This window comes from Rutidosis leptorrhynchoides, chromosome 2, assembly GCF_046630445.1.
Source record: "Rutidosis leptorrhynchoides isolate AG116_Rl617_1_P2 chromosome 2, CSIRO_AGI_Rlap_v1, whole genome shotgun sequence".
In the NCBI taxonomy this organism is placed as follows: Eukaryota; Viridiplantae; Streptophyta; class Magnoliopsida; order Asterales; family Asteraceae; genus Rutidosis; species Rutidosis leptorrhynchoides.
The window spans coordinates 10,378,389-10,396,897 of NC_092334.1; the positions used below are offsets into that span (position 1 = coordinate 10,378,389).

At 34.4% G+C, this 18,509-nt stretch overlaps 1 protein-coding gene across 1 annotated transcript; it reads right to left on the bottom strand.

The window, feature by feature from the left end:
* Positions 1–4,339: 4,339 nt before the first annotated feature.
* On the bottom strand, positions 4,340–7,501 carry LOC139890550 (SPX domain-containing protein 1-like). Its single transcript, XM_071873424.1, has 3 exons — positions 6,911–7,501; positions 5,729–5,855; positions 4,340–4,937 (listed from the first exon to the last, which is right to left on the bottom strand). The coding sequence occupies exons 1-3, from the start codon at positions 7,226–7,228 to the stop codon at positions 4,522–4,524; spliced, it is 861 nt and encodes a 286-aa protein (XP_071729525.1). The 5' UTR covers positions 7,229–7,501; the 3' UTR covers positions 4,340–4,521.
* Between the last annotated feature and the right edge of the window lie 11,008 nt (positions 7,502–18,509).

The window sequence follows — 18,509 nt, forward strand, 5'->3', positions numbered from 1 at the left end:
CGGTTTTACGGTGTTTTTCGTGTTTTTCGGTTTTAAATCATTAAGTTAGCATATAATATAGATATAGAACACGTGTTTAGTTGATTTTAAAAGTCAATTTAGAAGGATTAACTTTTGTTTGCGAACAAATTTAGAATTAACTAAACTATGTTCTAGTGATTACATGTTCAAATCTTTGAATAAGATAGTTTTATATGTATGAATCGAATGATGTTATGAACATAATTACTACCTCAAGTTTAGTAGGTAAACCTACTGGAAGTGAAAAGAAATGATCTAGCTTCAAAGGATCTTGGATAGCTTGAAAGTTCTTGAAGTAGAATCATGACACAAAAACAAGTTCAAGTAAGATTATCACTCGAATTAAGATAGTTATAGTTATAGGAATTGAATCAAAGTTTGTATATGAGTATTATCTTGATTTAGAATGATATATTACTGTAAACAACAAGGATTTCTTGAGGTTGGATGATCACTTTACAAGATTGGAAGTGAGCTAGTAAACTTGGAAGTATTCTTGATTTTATGAAACTAGAACTTGTAGAATTTATGAAGAACACTTAGAACTTGAAGATAGAACTTGAGAGAGATCAATTAGATGAAGAAAATTGAAGAATGAAAGTGTTTGTAGGTATTTTTGGTCGTTGGTATATGGATTAGATATAAAGGATGTGTAATTTTGTTTACATGTAAATAAGTCATGAATGATTACTAATATTTTTATAATTTTATGAGATATTTCATGCTAGTTGCCAAATGATGGTTCCCACATATGTTAGGTGACTCACATGGGCTGCTAAGAGTTGATCATTGGAGTGTATATACCAATAGTACATACATCTAAAAGCTGTGTATTGTACGAGTACGAATACGGGTGCATACGAGTAGAATTGTTGATGAAACTGAACGAGGATGAAATTGTAAGCATTTTTGTTAAGTAGAAGTATTTTGATAAGTGTCTTGAAGTCTTTCAAAAGTGTATAAATACATATTAAAACACTACATGTATATACATTTTAACTGAGTCGTTAAGTCATCGTTAGTCGTTACATGTAAGTGTTGTTTTGAAACCTTTAGGTTAACGATCATGTTAAATGTTGTTAATCCATTGTTTATTATATCTAAAGAGATGTTAAATTATTACATTATCATGATATTATGATGTATTAATATATCTTAATATGATATATATACAATTAAATGTCGTTACAACGATAATCGTTACATATATGCCTCGTTTCGAAATCATTAAGTTAGTAGTCTTGTTTTACATATGTAGTTCATTATTAACATACTTAATGATATACTTAATTATCATTTTATCATGTTAAACATAGTGTATCAATATCTTAATATGATTCATATGTAATTAGTAAGACGTTGATATAACGATAATCGTTATATATATCGTTTTCGAGTTTCTTAATTCAATAGGCTCATTTTTATGTATATAACTCATTGTTAAAATACCTAATGAGATACATACTTATCATAATATCATGTTAACTATAGATATATATCCATATATATGTCATCATATAGTTTTTACAAGTGTTAACGTTCGTGAATCACCAGTCAACTTGGGTGGTCAATTGTCTACATGAAACCTATTTCAATTAATCAAGTCTTAACAAGTTTGATTGCTTAACATGTTGAAAACACTTAATCATGTAAATATCAATTTCATTTAATATATATAAACATGGAAAAGTTCGGGTCACTACAATAATAAAGTTAAGTATGACATTAATAATTTTGTCAATTATTCTAAGTTGTCAAAGGACATGTTTTGTCTGTCTTCAAACTTAAATAAAATTGTTGAACCCACCACATATTGGGAGGCCTGTAAATCTAAACAATGGGTTGATGCAATGAATTCTGAAATGGAAGCTCTGTTTAAAAATGATACTTGGGAGTTAACTGAGTTACCTGTAGGAAGGAAACCTATAGGAAATAAATGGGTTTATAAGATAAAATATAAGTCTAATGGTGAGGTTGATATGTTTAAAGCCAGGCTAGTTGCCAAAGGTTATAATCAAAGAGAAGGTATTGATTTTGATGAAACATTTTCTCCTGTTGTTAAAATGGCTACTGTCAGATGTATGATAAATATTGCAGTTCAGAATAACTGGGATCTTTATCAACTTGACATAAATAATGCTTTTTTATATGGTGATCTTGATGAAAGTGTTTATATGACTCTTCCTTTAGGTTATTATAATGAAAATGATAAAAGAGTCTGTAAATTAAAAAGATCACTTTAAGGATTAAAACAAGCTCCTAGAAAGTGGAATGAAAAGCTTACCTCTGCTTTAATTGAGAATGGTTTCAGACAAAGTATTAATGATTATTCATTATATATAAAGTCTGAAAATAATATCTTCATTGCTATTCTTGTGTATGTTGATGACATTGTCATAACTGGAAATAATGTGTCTGAAATTAAAAACTTTAAAAGTTTTTTAAAAACTAAGTTTCAAATTAAAGATCTTGGTGTTCTTAAATATTTTTTTGGGAATTGAGGTTATTAAAGAAAAAAATTGTATAAACTTGTCTCAAAGAAAGTATACTCTTGATTTGTTGTCTGAGTTTGGTTTGTTAAACTGTAAACCAATCTATACTCCCATTGAACCAAACCTGACCTTTAGTGATGATGATAAGAAAGACTTACCTTTAAATAACATCACTGAGTATCAAAGATTAGTTGGTAAACTGATCTACTTAACCTTAACTAGGCCTGACATATCATATTCTGTTCATGTCTTAAGTCAATATATGCATGCTCCTAGGGTTTCACACCTGAAGTGTGCTTTGATAATCTTTTTTTTTTTTTTTTTGAAAGGCAAGGTTAGTTGTTAGTTGTTAGACTCGAACCTGGGTCACTCTCGAATCCATGAAACATGGATACCAATGAAGTAAGGCCTCATTGGCAAATATATGTGCTTTGATAATCTTAAGATACCTTAAGTCTGCACCTGGTAAAGGTATAAGTATAAGAAAGTGTGACAAGAATGAAACTGATCTTACTTGTTATGTGGATTCTGATTGGGGTAAAAGAGTTATGGCTATGAAATCTGTGACTGGTTTTTGTGTGTTCCTAAATGGATCACTTGTTACATGGAAAAGCAAGAAACAAAGCACTATCTCAAGGTCATCTGCAGAGGTTGAGAACAGAGCTCTTGCAGATGCCACCTGTGACATCATCTGGTTGTTGAAATTACTCAAAGACTTTGATATTAACTGCAACATTCCTGTTCAAACTTATATTGATAACTCTGCAGCAATTAAAATTGCTGCAAATCCTGTTTTCAATGAGAAAACTAAACACTTTGAAATTGACTTGCATTTTGTTAGAGAAAAGATTAATAAAGGTGTTTTAAAAACAAAGAAAATTGAATCTACAGTTAATACTGCAGATATTTTTACAAAAGGACTGTGTTCAAAAGAACATTATAAAATGTGCAGTCAACTTGGGTTAAAAGATTGTTTTGGGAATTAGATTGAGGAGGGGGTGTTAAAATGACACAATCTAATTTCCCTTCACTTTATGTTTTACTTAGTGTATGATTAGTGTTGCAGGTTATATTCAAGACTTGTGATGCTGTCTAAGACAAGATCAAGTTGTGTTAAGAAGATGTTGAAGAGCTAAACCCTTTGTGAATCGAGTATAAGTCAAAAGTAGTCAACATACCTAGTATGGGGGCAAAATTGTACTTATACAACGACGGGACACAGTTGGGTTTAGTCATCATTACTACAAGGACCATTTATGTCATTTATCATATTTGATTAAGTATAGGGTCCTTTCTGTTTTTTTGTAAAGTTGTAAAAGAGTCGGTTGTGTGTTTTTGATATATGCCAGTTTAGGGTTGAGAAAGAATTAACTTTCTATGATATTACACACACATTCAATATTGTTCTCTTTGTAATCATTTGTTGAATCCCTTAGGGTTTCTGGTTTGTTGTTCATTGAGTTGATGAACACAAGTTTGTAAAACTGTTATTGATTCAAGAGTTTTGATTGCTATTGTTTCTGGTTTCGATTGTGGTATACATCTGTATATACTTGTTGGTGATTGATTTGTTCTTTTGACAACATGGATCATCAAACTCTTCGTAGTGGGTGGTGACGTGATAAGTTGTTGGGTTTTTTTTGGGATAGTTGACTGGTTGTAATGTGACAAAAGTGTTAGAAAACGGAAGCAGTGGGGATGGTGTTCGGAAAGATTATGGGTGATGTGTTGGTGTAGAATAAGAGAAAAAAAACAATAATAATAAAAAATCAGTATAATAAAGCATCATCATCATCATCATCATATCATCATCATACAATATAATATAAAACCTTATAAAACCATCATCATATACATATTAAATGTTGAGTACTTCAACCGTCGTTAAGTGTTACGTGATTTATATTTATGCATATTACAATAGTGGTTAATTATCATCTAGCTAATACAAGTCACAAATATCACAAATACACGAAAACTTGACATAAAATTCATGCAGTCTCTCTTCCTATTTAGCTAATTGTTCAAGCACCGGAAACTTGTTCCAAGTTTCTTCCAGTACACCAACTTGCATAGGTGGCAACGAAAATACACTAACTGTCGAACTCCTGCTTCTTATTTCCTTCAAAACTCGAAGAGCAGAAATGGTACTTTTCGTGTATAAGTTCTTCATGTACTCTAGCTCAGCAAATTCTTTAGCCCCTATGGGTCCCACGGTTGCCTCACCATCGTCACCATTGCATCCAGATGAAATGGAAGGTTCGGTTAAAGGGAAGAGGCGGTCAAGTAACGCCTCACACTCTTTTACAAGCTTGTAAACCAAGTCAGTGGTGAAGAATGGTTGTTGTAGGACTTTTTGAATGTATGGTAAACGAAGAACAGCCCCTGTTTTCTTGTCGTATTTCTTCAAAATTTTTACAATTCCTGTTGCAATGAATCAGAATGATCAGTTTGTTCATATCAGATAACCAAGATGACTTTGAATTTTCAATAAATATAGGTCCATTGACCATTTTTCAATTTGTTAGGACCATTTTACTTGTAATGGGTCGACTCAATGGGTCCAATTGGTTAAAGAAAATGTTTAACTTAAAGGGAAACACCTACTATATCATTTTAATTAAAATTTGGATTTGGATTGATTATTACTAAAGAAATGTTCCTATTTTAGTTTAGTTATATCAAGCACATTAAAAAAAGGAACTTTTTTTAAAGTGTTTTATGTTTTAACATACTAAAATTGTACGAGTAATATATTCTCTATGACTTGTTACTGAATTATGCGTTAATGGCCCATTTTGCCACCTCTAAACAGGACTGGGTAAGAGCACTGTGAGTGGTGACCTAGGTCACTTAGCATGTCAGGCTTGACTTGGTGAGTCCGAAAAAGTGGGGAGTGGTGACCTATGTCAATTGGGGTATGTCAGTTTTTATTTTTGTATATGAATGTGAGTTGAGAATATTTATATTGATTTTTAATTAATAAATTGGAGCCTCAATTCGCGTCGCCTGTGGGACTGACCAAGGTGGGACGCGCAAATGTGAAGGGATGGGGGAGTGGTGAAACGTGCGACGAGGGTTCCGACGGGAGGGAGACGGGAGTCCACTCCTGGTGCTCTAAACATATGTGTACGATCAATAAACAAAACAAATAATATTCTAAGCCGATAAATCAAAACGAATAAAATGTAAGTCAATAATCAAAGTAAACCTACCAGTGTAGTTAAGAGCACTATAATTCTCTAACAGAACCATCTCTCCATGAAAATCGACCATTTCTTTTCGAATCCTTATCATCTCTTCACTTGAATCCTTTGCCTTCGCTACACTGTCTTGCAATTCCTATACAATTCACATTTCTACAATTAGTAACCATGTCATTAATGTTACACCAATTTTACTATTAGCTGTTGTGTTGGATTATGGATTAAATCACAATATTCATATTACATAAGGCAGTTAAACTTATCATTATTCTGAAATGTGGCAAAATAAATACTTCTTCCAGCCTTATGTTTAAAGAAAAGTGTATTCTTCTTTGTAAGACCAATCAGATACTACCCACTTGTAGTTTTAATAAACTCCCAACCCGGTCAAATATATAATATTCCAAATATCTATAGACTTTTGAAAGTCAAATGGATTAATTTTTTATTGTTAACGAGACCTAAGTTGTAGTATCAAACAAGTGTCAGTCACGTGGGCAGATCGTGTAGAAAAAAAGACTAGATCTTTTTTAGTAATATCTATATCTATAATAAAATCTATATACAAAACTTCTAAAATAGAAACTGTTGCAATTGCAATAATCAGTGGTCAGAACTACTAAATATAGCAATACCAATCAAAATTGAACTTGTATGGAATTTTTCTTGTGGTTCAAATATAAAGAATCTTTGTATCCACTAAAAAAGAATCATTATCACTTTCATGGACACAAAAGAAGATTCCTTAATCATATTGCGTGTTTCCAAAGATCATGCATAAATGCATTGTACCTAATACATCAAAATGTGTACATGCTTTACAAAGGATGAAAGGAACGATTTTTACAGTAGACAATAGCTACAAGCGGCTTGAAGTAAGGTCAAGTTTCTATGGATTATCATGTTGCTCAAACTCATGGCTTATTGGCCTTATGTACACCTAAATCTAATACAAATAGTAAAAAAAAAGGCCAAAAATTCAAATGGAAATTGACATGTAATAGCAATTTATTTTACTGTAAATAAATGCAAGTATGCAAAGCATCACTTTCACACCTAATTGAATTTTTTGCAAATGTTTGATCAGATTTAAAACAACAAACACAATACAAGTTTTAAATATATTAGACATATTGCACGGTGAACGAGTCATATAGTTTGATATTAGCATAATCGAATAAAGAAAAATACCTTTAATTTGATGATATACTCTTCCTCTTTCTCAAGAAAAAAAAAGTTAAATTTCTCAATCTCCTTCTCTAACAAATCAACAAAATCAACCTCTTCAACAGACATTCCTCCAATACCGCCGTCAACCACCGACCAATCTCCGGCACCACCGCCGGAAAGTTTTGGTCTTTTAGCTTCCCTGTTACAAACATCACCTGATTTCCTTTGTGGGTTGATTAATTTTAAGCTTTTCTTGAGTTCTTTATAACACAAAAACTTGTCTCTCCATTCAGGCAATGTTTGCTCAATCTGATTGCTCAAACTCTTGCCAAATTTCATATCTTTTTCAACTGGGTATGATTTTTTCTTTATTACTTGAACTGGGTGTGATGTTTTTCTTGATCTTTTAAAAAGGGGTACGATTCTTTTCTTAATTTCTTGAAATGGGTACGATTTTTCTTGATTTTCTTGATATGGGTATGAGTTTTTTTAGGAAATTGAAGACATGGGTATGAATAATTTTTGGATTTGATGAGATGGGTGTGTGAGTAAAGGTGGGTTATGGAGAGGAAGTAGTGGGTTATGTAGAGGGAGCATATGCTATGAGGGATAGGATCATGGAATTGGAATATTCTTTTGTTTTTATAAGAATATCTCTAGTTTAATTCCTTTTCAACAGACAAAGGAAGGGTAATCTAGGAATAAAGAGTTGTATAACTTGTGGTGAGCTAATCTATACGGAGTATTATTCAACTGATTTCAAGGTTTAACGTCATTCTTTCTAGATTTAATCTATTCAATGGAAGAGTATCCTTAAAATCAAACAATTAATCAATTACAGTATTAATTACTGATTATTATAACGAGAGAAGTGGGTGAAATATCTAAGAGTGTGAAAAGATGAAGATACCTTTTAAACAATAAAAATTTGATGTGAACAATGTTAGTATGGATTGTAATGATATATATGTAATTGGTACTTGTAAGAACATTGTTTGATAAGTGGAAATGTTTTCTAATAAATTACACAAATAATTATTCTATGTAATGTAATTTCTTACTCGTATTTGTTATTACGAGCACTAAGATTATTTGACAAAATTTGTCAAAACATACATGAAAAATTGTACGGTATATGTTAATTATGTAATATACTCCGTATTAGTTATCTTAAGATTAAGATTATTATGTTTCATGTATAGAGATATCATATATTCTTGTCCAAGAGTGTTTCTTATATTCCTTGAGGTACCAAAATAATTAAATACATATCATTTGATTAATCCAATAACATCAAGCATCGATTTATGGGCAACTTGACTGTCACTTAGAGTTTAAATTGAATTTCAGACAAGTTTAAAACACATGAAAATTTGATTCTACCATTTTCATAACGTCTCATACTTTTTTTTTCAACATACTTATTGGCCGAAGGTTCATTCGGAAGCAATATCTTTGTCCATAAAACATTGAGAGAGATGACTTTCTCTACTCTTGGAGTGTTTTACTCTGGGTGGAAAAATAAATTCTTTTTATTTTGAAATAGGGGAATGATTATCTACATACCTCTCCATACTTCATGTGGGATTGAATTTTGTTGTTGTATATGGATTGGTATGATTTAATTTGCAAGATTTGTTTTATGTTTTGCAAATCTCGAAACCATGAAGTTTAACATTATACTCCTAATTTCTAACATATGGATTGGTATGATTTAGTTTGCACGATTTTTTTTATGCTTTGCAAATCTCGAAACCATGATGTTCAACACTATACTCCTAATGTTTAGTCTAGAAACGACATTTAAAGTCAACACAAAGTCTTATGGTGTGCTTGGATGACATCGAAATAGACCTTATAGGAGCTTAGAAAATTAGTTTTTAAGTATTAACAAAATAAAAAAGTAAATCTATTAGTCTTCAACAATTATCATTTGAGAGAGAATATGGGTAGAGAGAGAGTGTGTGTGTGTGAGGCAGGCAGCTTATGGCGCTACGAGGAACGTGTTAAAATACAATGCAAATTTAGAATAATATAGAATTAGTAAATGTATATGGGTAAAATATCTAGATATTAATATGTATAAGAAAATATCTAGATATTAGAATATGGAGAAAAATCTAGAAATTGAAATGTAAAAGAAAAATCTAGATATTTGTAGGTTGTAGAAATATCTAGATATTTATATATCCATGGAAATATCTAGGTTCTAGAATGTTCCATGGAGTAGTATAAATATGGGAGGAGATTTCATTTGTGTTGTGTGAAGTTGTGAGAGTGAAATAAGAAGTGAGTTGTGAAGAAGAGAAGAAGAGTGTGAGTTAGTGAAAGTAGAGAAGATAAAGCTTGTAAGTAATATTGTAATTGTAATTTAATATAAGTGTTTTTGTTAAGTTTCCCGATCAAGCCTTAGTTTGTGTTTAAGTTCTTAGTGCACTTTTGTTGTTCTTATTATATGGTCGGCTCTGCCGCCTAAGTGATACATGGTCGGTTATACCGCCTGAACGATATATGGTCGACACTGTCGCCTAAGTATTATTGTGCACTAAGGATTTATAAAATTAAAAGCTAACCAACGTCAAAGTGTTGGTGTAGTGAGTGAGTATAACCTAGGTCCTCTATAGTGGGTGTGTTGGGCTCGTTGAAGCTTCCAACAATTGGTATCAGAGCGGATCGTTCGGGACCATTTCTAGTGGAGGAAATCGGTAAACGTTGGACGTTTACTGTGATGACCCGGAAAATTTTGACTTATTTAAACCAATTCTCTATATGATTTAATATTTTCGACATGATAAGCAATGAATTTTGACAAGTTTTAAAACTTTTAAAAATGATTTTTTTATATATATAACGGTTGACCACCCTGTTTGTCCAACGATTCACGAACGTCATAACATGTATTATATACATATTTTAATAAATATAAGAGTTTTCGATATATACGGAATCATGCGAATAATATTTATATACGAAATGATTAAAAATTTACTATTAAACGATGCTATTTCAAATTAAAAATTTTACGTATTAAGTCATTTTATTTTTATGATATAATTTTTGTAATTTTTTTTAAGAAACGAAGTTAAATTAATAATGTACAATTTGTAAAGCACAACATACAACGTGTAGCTTAAATAGTTGAATTTAAATTAATTCATTTACTATTTACATGAAAACGACATGATAGAAATTATTAATTATAAGTTACATAGAATACCCCTGAAGTATTTAATAAATACGACTTTTTAAAATTTTAATATTCGAATTTACGTAATATTTAAATATGTCGACGAAGATAAAAACAAACGAATGTGACCTGTAAAAAGGGACCATGCGATCGCATGGTTTCCCCTCACAACTTCCATCCGATCGCATGGCTAAGGGGGACAGGCCAAAGTCTATAAATTTCGATGTTTTGATTCATTTGTGCACATTTCCTCTTCTGATAATATATTACTCCGTATTTATGTTATTTAATTATTATTATTATTATTATTATTATTATTATTATTATTATTATTATTATTATTATTATTATTATTATTAAGATTAATATTATTATTAATCTTAATATTATTAGTAGTATTATTATTAATTAGTATTATATATAAAATACTACGACGAGGTCATGAGCGTGTTACTTTCAAAATGGGTTTTCAAGCGGGATAGAGTTAAGGAAAATATGGGTTATTACTAAGGAGGTTATGGGTATTGTTCGAGGGTTTTGCTCGTGAGTCAAACTAGTGTTTATCATCTCTGTTGCGTCTACGTACTTTCCTACAATATTGAATCTCAATATTGATACGTAAGCACTCATATTTTATCTTTTATATATTAATTGTGTATCCATGTCTAGTGCTCGAGTATATATATTTATACATGCTTGTATGCTAAATTTCGTCGCTAAACAGTTTATAATGAATCACGAATTAAATACATATATTACTGGTAAAAAGTATATAATATGCATGTTTTTGGAAAGCTGGCGAAAAATCAATGACTTTTCATTTAGATATCGAATAGTTTCGATGAACGGATTAAAAGATATGATCAACTGAATTATGATTGACGATAATTGAAATTGTTTTGAATCTGCAATTAAGATTTAAACAACCTGTTTACAAGATTGATAAAATGGATTTTTAAATGTTACCAGCCGAGTAAATGAATCCTTATATAAGGTACGTCTCGTTTGTTGAACTATTGTTAAAATTGACTTTTTGAAACAACATTGGATAACTTTTGTATGAGGATATCGAGCATTAGGATTGTGATACACTATGACCTGACCTAGCTTGATAGACATTTATTGACCAACATATGTTCTCTAGGTTGAGATCTACGGTTATTTGGTAATCCGAGTTTCGATCACATTTTGGTGAACGACTTTATATGCTGCTAAGGTGAGTTTCATTTGCTCCCTTTTTAATTTCTTTTCAATATATATTTTTGGGCTGAGAATACATGCACTTTATTTTAAACGCAATGGATACAAGTACATACTAAATTCTACACCGAGTTTGAACCGAAAATCCCTTAGCTTTGGTAACTAGTAACTGCTGGTTATAAGAACTGGTGGGCGCGAGTAGTTATATATGGATCCATAGGGCTTGACATCCCCGTCCGAGCTAGAGCACTAGCCTTTTAACGGACGTATGCTATTTGAGAAGCGTACACGTTGGTTTGCGTGCATTTTTAAGATGATTATACAAAGGGTACAAATTATATATACGTTAAGTTTATTTACCAGGGTGCTCAATTTCGTAGAATATTTTGATAAACGTTTCTGGATGAAACAACTGAAATCTTGTGATCCACCTTTATATACAGATTATACGAAATATTAAAACTATGAACTCACCAACCTTTGTGTTGACACTTGTTAGCATGTTTATTCTCAGGTTTTCTAGAAGTCCTCCGCTGTTTGCTTAGATGTTAGACAAGCTATGTGCATGGAGTCTTACATGACATATTTTTCAAGGAAAAGTTGCATTCACCAAATCATCACCATGTATCTTATTTTGACTGCATTGTCAACGAAAGTACTGTTGTAAACTACTATTTATGGTGATTGTCTATATGTAGAAATCATCAGATGTCGAAAACCTTTGATTTAAATATTCATTTATGGTGTGCCTTTTCAAAAGAATGCAATGTTTACAAAATGTATCATATAGAGGTCAAATGCCTCGCAATGAAATCAATGAATGACGTGTTCGTCCATATGGATTTGGAGCGATCGTCACATTTACATCGGCTTGTTTTCACCAAGGCTCTAAGGAAGATTCTGTCGGAGCACCGTTAGGAACTGTGAAAGCTCATCGGTCAGGGACCAAGCTTATTGGACGTTGGATGTCATGATGGCAGATCTTGCAAGTACGAGCAGTGGAATCAAGAGTCTCAATAACCACAACTATGGTTATTGGCGGACTTGCTTAGAATCCTACCTACAAGGACAGGATTTATGGGAAATAGTTGCTGGCAGTGACACAACGCCTCCACCGAAAGAAAATGCTGAAGCCTTGAGAAAATGGAACATCAAGGCCGGGAAGGCTTTATTTATACTGAAGACTACAATCGAGGAGGATCTATTGGAGCACATCCGTGACGAGAAAACACCGAAGGCAGCTTGGGAAACTTTTGACAAGTTATTTTCAAAGAAGAATGAAGCACGCCTCCAGCTCTTGGAAAATGAGCTCGCGGGTATCTCACAAGGAAGTCTGTCGATTTCTCAGTATTTCACCAAGGTGAAATCAATTTGCCGTGAGATATCTCAACTTGCTCCTGAAGAGAAAGTGAGTGATGCAAGGATGAAGAGAATTATCATCCATGGCTTAAGGTCCGAGTATAATGGATTTATAGCCGCTGTGAGAGGATGGCCTACTCAACCATCATTAATAGAGCTGGAGAATCTATTAGCTAATCAAGAGGCATTAGCCAAGCAGATGAATGAAGTAACCATAAAAGACGGAGAAGATGCACTTTTCACCAATAAGAAGAAAGCAACATCTCGAAGACAAGAGGCGATGAAAGAAAGTAAGACATATGGGTGGAAGGGTCACCCAAAATCAAAAGGCAACGCTTCAGGGGGAGCTCAACAAGGAAGAAGAGATCATTGCCAACAATACGGGGAAAATGATAAGAGAAAGAATGGTGAATGCTTCAATTGTGGCAAGAAGGGTCATTTTGCTCGAGAATGTAGATTCCCCAGAAGGCGAACTTTCGAAGGAAATGTGGCCGCCGCAAGAGATGAGAAGAAAGAGGTCACATTCGAAACAACCATTAATGAGGAAACATGGGATGCAGAAGCAGGACTCTCCGTTGAAGCTGACATGGATGATCAAGCTCTTGCAGCAACCTTAAAGTCAAAAATAAACTACAAAGATGATTGGATCATTGATTCTGGGTGCTCAAATCATATGACCAATGATGAGACGAAGCTGCAAGAAATGGAGGATTACAAAGGAAAGAGAGTCGTGTTGATAGCCGACAATTCAAGGTTGTCTATTTCTCACATTAGAAAGACAATAATTCCAAATGAAGGTGACTCTCATAAGCTCCAACTCGAGAAGTTGTATCTTGTCCCTGGCCTAAAGAAGAATTTACTGTCAGTACCACAATTGACAGCAGAAGGGAACTATGTGCTCTTTGGACCAGAAGATGTGTCCGTATTCAAGAGAGTAAAGGTGGTTGGCAATCCAGTTATGCATGGAAGAAAAATAGAATCGGTCTATGTATTATCTGCGGAAACAGCTTATGTGGATAAGACTCGAAAAAATGAGACGGCTGATCTTTGGCATGAACGTCTTGGGCATGTGGGCTACAACAAGTTAAAGGAGATGATGGTACAACGCATAGTAAATGGGCTTCCTCAAATTGATATCCGAACAGATACAATATGTGCTGGATGTCAATTTGGCAAAGCTCACCAATTGCCGTTCAAGGAGTCAGCGCATCAGTCCAAGACACCACTAGAGCTCATACACTCAGATGTTTTCGGCCCAGTGAAACAAACATCACTTGGAGGTATGAAATATATGGTGACATTCATTGATGACTTTTCAAGATATGTGTGGGTTTACTTCATGAAGGAGAAGTCGGAGACTTTTCTGAAGTTTAAAGAGTTCAAGAACAAGGTAGAAAGTGAGCTCGATACTAAGATTCGATGCTTACGCACAGATAATGGAGGAGAATATTTATCAACCGAGTTCAATATCTATCTTAAGAAGCACAAGATCAGAAGGCAATTAACTTGCCCTAATACTCCACAACAGAATGGAGTGGCAGAACGTAAGAATCGTCATCTTGCTGAAACCTGTCGAAGTATGCTTCATGGTAAGAATGTACCAGGAAAATTTTGGGCCGAATGTATGAGGACGGCTTCATACGTGATTAACAGACTCCCACAAACAAAGTTGGGATATATTTCACCATATGAAAGATTATGGAAGATCAAGCCAACCGTCAACCATCTCAAGGTTTTTGGATGTGTATGCTACGTCTTCGTACCAGATCATCTACGAAGCAAATTTGATAAGAAGGCAATTCGGTGCATTTTTGTCGGTTATGATGAATCAAGAAAAGGATGGAGATGTTGTGATCTAAATACTGGGAAGTGTCATACTTCAAGAAATGTGGTATTTGATGAAGCTTCTTCATGGTGGTCACCTCAAAAGATAGAGCTTCCAGAATCTCATGGATTAGAAGAAGTTCCAGAAGAGAAAGAAGAACATAAAGAGCACATATCGGATCCAATTAAAGAAGGAGATGGATCGTACTCTAAGGAAACAAGTACATGAAAAACTGGGGTACATCAATCTACATTCGAAGAGGTTCGTCCAAGCCAAATGGATGCCGAGGAGCATGTGCAAGAATTACGGAGATCAACAAGGCCGAGGCAACCTAATCCGAGGTATGCCAATGCTGCTCATGAGGATGAATTAATACATATTGAGCCTTCCACTTATGAAGAAGCAGCACAAAGTCAAGAATGGCAGAAAGCGATGGAAGAAGAAATTAATGCACTAAAAGAAAACCAGACATGGAGTTTAGTTCCAAAGCCAAAAGATGTAAAAACAATATCTTGTAAATGGGTTTACAAGGTGAAGACTCGATCAGATGGCTCCATTGAAAGGTATAAAGCTCGACTTGTTGCTAGAGGTTTTTCTCAACAATATGGGCTGGATTATGAAGAAACGTTTAGTCCCGTGGCGAAGATCACAACAATTCGAGCTCTACTAGCTTTAGCCGCTAGCAAATCTTGGAAGCTGTGGCAGATGGATGTCAAGAACGCTTTCTTACATGGAGAACTTGACAAAGAAATTTATATGGAGCAACCAAGAGGCTTTGAGAACAAGTCCCATCCTGACCATGTCTGCAAATTAAAGAAAGCACTATACGGCTTGAAGCAGGCTCCAAGAGCTTGGTACGGGAAGATTGGCGAGTTTTTAGTAAAAAGTGGTTTCACAGTTGCTCCTTCAGATTCTAGTTTATTTGTGAAACAAGATCAAGGAAAACTAGCCATAGTGCTAGTATATGTGGATGACTTAATCATCACGGGAGATCACTATGAGGAGATTCAAAGAACAAGAGAGAATCTGTCTATCAGATTTCATATGAAGGAGCTTGGAGAACTCAAACATTTTCTTGGACTCGAAATAGAGCAGAAAAGAGAAGGATTATTTTTGGGACAACAGAAATATGCGCGAGATCTTTTACAAAAGTACGGAATGCTTAATTGCAAACCTATCGAAAGATGGTCGGAAGTCTTATTTATCTCACAGTAAGCCGGCCAGACATATCTTATGCAGTTGGAGTGGTTAGTCGATACATGAGCAATCCGAAGAAGCCTCACCTTGATGTTGTACGACGCATCTTAAGGTATGTTAAAGGCACTATTAACTTTGGCATTTTGTACAAGAAAACAAAAGAATGTCACGTGACTGGATATTGTGACGCTGATTACGCTGGAGACTATGATACACGACGATCAACAACTGGATACATGTTTAGTCTTGGATCGGGAGTAATATCATGGTGCAGCAAGACACAACCAACTGTATCCTTATCAAGCACCGAAGCAGAATATCGATCGGCAGCATCAGCAACACAAGAAATTACTTGGTTTAAGCAGCTAATGGAAGATCTTCATCAATCAACAGATTATCAAGTAAAGCTTTTCTGCGATAACTTATCAGCTATACGTCTAGCAGAAAATCCAGTCTTTCATGCGAGAACAAAACATATAGAAGTGCACTATCACTATGTTCGCGAGAAGGTCCTTGAAGGGGAGATCAAGATGGTGCCAACAAAGACAGATGAACAGGTTGCAGATATATTCACCAAGAGCCTAAGTAAATCGAAGTTTACAAAATTCAGAGAAGCACTTGGAATGGTCTGCAAGACATCGTTGGAAGAAAATTTGCATTGGGGGGGAGTGTTAAAATACAATGCAAATTTAGAATAATATGGAATTAGTAAATGTATATGGGTAAAATATCTAGATATTAATATGTATAAGAAAATATCTAGATATTAGAATATGGGAGAAAAATCTAGAAATTGAAATGTAAAAGAAAAATCTAGATATTTGTAGGTTGTAGAAATATCTAGATATTTATATATCCATGGAAATATCTAGGTTCTAGAATGTTCCATGGAGTAGTATAAATATGGGAGGAGATTTCATTTGTGTTGTGTGAAGTTGTGAGAGTGAAATAAGAAGTGAGTTGTGAAGAAGACAAGAAGAGTGTGAGTTAGTGAAAGTAGAGAAGATAAAGCTTGTAAGTAATATTGTAATTGTAATTTAATATAAGTGTTTTTGTTAAGTTTCCCGATCAAGCCTTAGTTTATGTTTAAGTTCTTAGTGCACTTTTGTTGTTCTTATTATATGGTCGGCTCTGCCGCCTAAGTGATACATGGTCGGTTATACCGCCTGAACGATATATGGTCGACACTGTCGCCTAAGTATTATTGTGCACTAAGGATTTATAAAATTAAAAGCTAACCAACGTCAAAGTGTTGGTGTAGTGAGTGAGTATAACCTAGGTCCTCTATAGTGGGTGTGTTGGGCTCGTTGAAGCTTCCAACAGAACGCGGCAGCGGCGAACGAAAGGTACAACGGTAACATCTACGGGTACGACTCATCGAGAAGAAACGGACACAAATCACATCCTTTCTCTTTTGTAATTTTCCAGATTCATGACCTGTAACTGAAATGTGGAGGGTATTCAAGAAACAAGGAGATGCTAGAGACATTTACATGGCTAGAAAAACACTAGCCAGCGGGAAACGTTTCGGTTTAGTGGGATTCGCCGGGATTAACGATGCCGAGTTCTTTGCAGCAAAGCTTAGCAAAATTCAAATTGGAGATTCAACCTTAAGGGTCTACAAAGCCAGCGAAGAAAAAAAAACTATTCGAAACCTAACCCTAATCCACCTCCCAAGCAACATTCAACCCATCCTTATCCAAATCATTACAACCAACACACTTCAAACACCAGCACCCACCCAACCTAATATCCTTCAAACTACAGAAACCAATAAAACAGTATACCACCCAAAAAACACCAAACAAAATTTCCCATTTACCGTAACACAACAACCCTTACAAAACCACATCCCCCACCCTCAAAACCACACCCAAAACCCCAAACGGTTCCTTTCGTGACGACCGAAACTTCAGTGAAGTAGTAGGCAACACACGCACCCAACTAACCTCCCATCCTATAATCGAAATAGACATCACTATCGACCTTAATGATAGCAATATGAATGATGAAATATTAAGCAAAGCCTTAATTAGTGAAGTCAACTCCATAAATACATTAGACAAACTGCAAACAATATGTGAGGAAGAAGGTCTAAACAACTTTTGAATCAAATACCTTGGCGGGTTTGATGTTCTGTTGCTTTTAGACTCAACGATGCAGTAACAAACATCTTAAATAAGAAAGACCATAGTATCAAACGTTGGTTACTGAACTTGAGAAAATGGGACTCTTCATTCATTAACTCGGGCAAACTAACCTGGATAAGCATCTATGGTATTCATGTCACTATTTGGTCTGAAAGAACTTTCAATAAAATAGCTAGCTGGTGGGGTCCTGTACTAGACATGAAAAACTGCTCAATAAACGGAGAAAGCCAAATCTACTAGCAGGAAGAGTTCTAATTAAAGTTGGGTCCAACTTCATTCACGCCAATGTCAAAGTCAAGGCAAACTCATCAATCATCTACGTCAAAGTCATAGAAGAAGCTAGTGATGTGGTGGAACTCGATATGGAGTCGGATGATCTAAGCAATATATGCACTCAGAACATGATGATCATGATGACTTTGGTAGGAACTCAGACGATGACGCACTGCCGGAACGAGATTTCCGGCTAACCATGATGTGAATGCAAATGAAGACCAAGCATCTCGATGCATGGAAAAAAGTGTAGAATTCAATTCCAATCATAATGACGGTTCGACTCTCAATAAAGCAGCCGACTTATCAGAAGGTAAGTTCAAAAATAACCTTTCAGGGAATTCGAAGAGCTCTCCTAGGAATATTAATAAAGCACCCATTGTGGATAACCTTAATAAGTACACGGTCTCCCCTTTAAACGTTGCACCA

Excerpts from the sequence above, each read along its gene's own strand:
- LOC139890550 (XM_071873424.1), bottom strand. The coding sequence starts at position 7,228 with ATGAAATTTGGCAAGAGTTTGAGCAATCAGATTGAGCAAACATTGCCT. Across the intron at positions 5,856-6,910 it reads AGTATATCATCAAATTAAAG|GAATTGCAAGACAGTGTAGC; the intron begins GTATTTTTCTTT and ends TGAATTGTATAG. Across the intron at positions 4,938-5,728 it reads TAGTGCTCTTAACTACACTG|GAATTGTAAAAATTTTGAAG; the intron begins GTAGGTTTACTT and ends TCATTGCAACAG.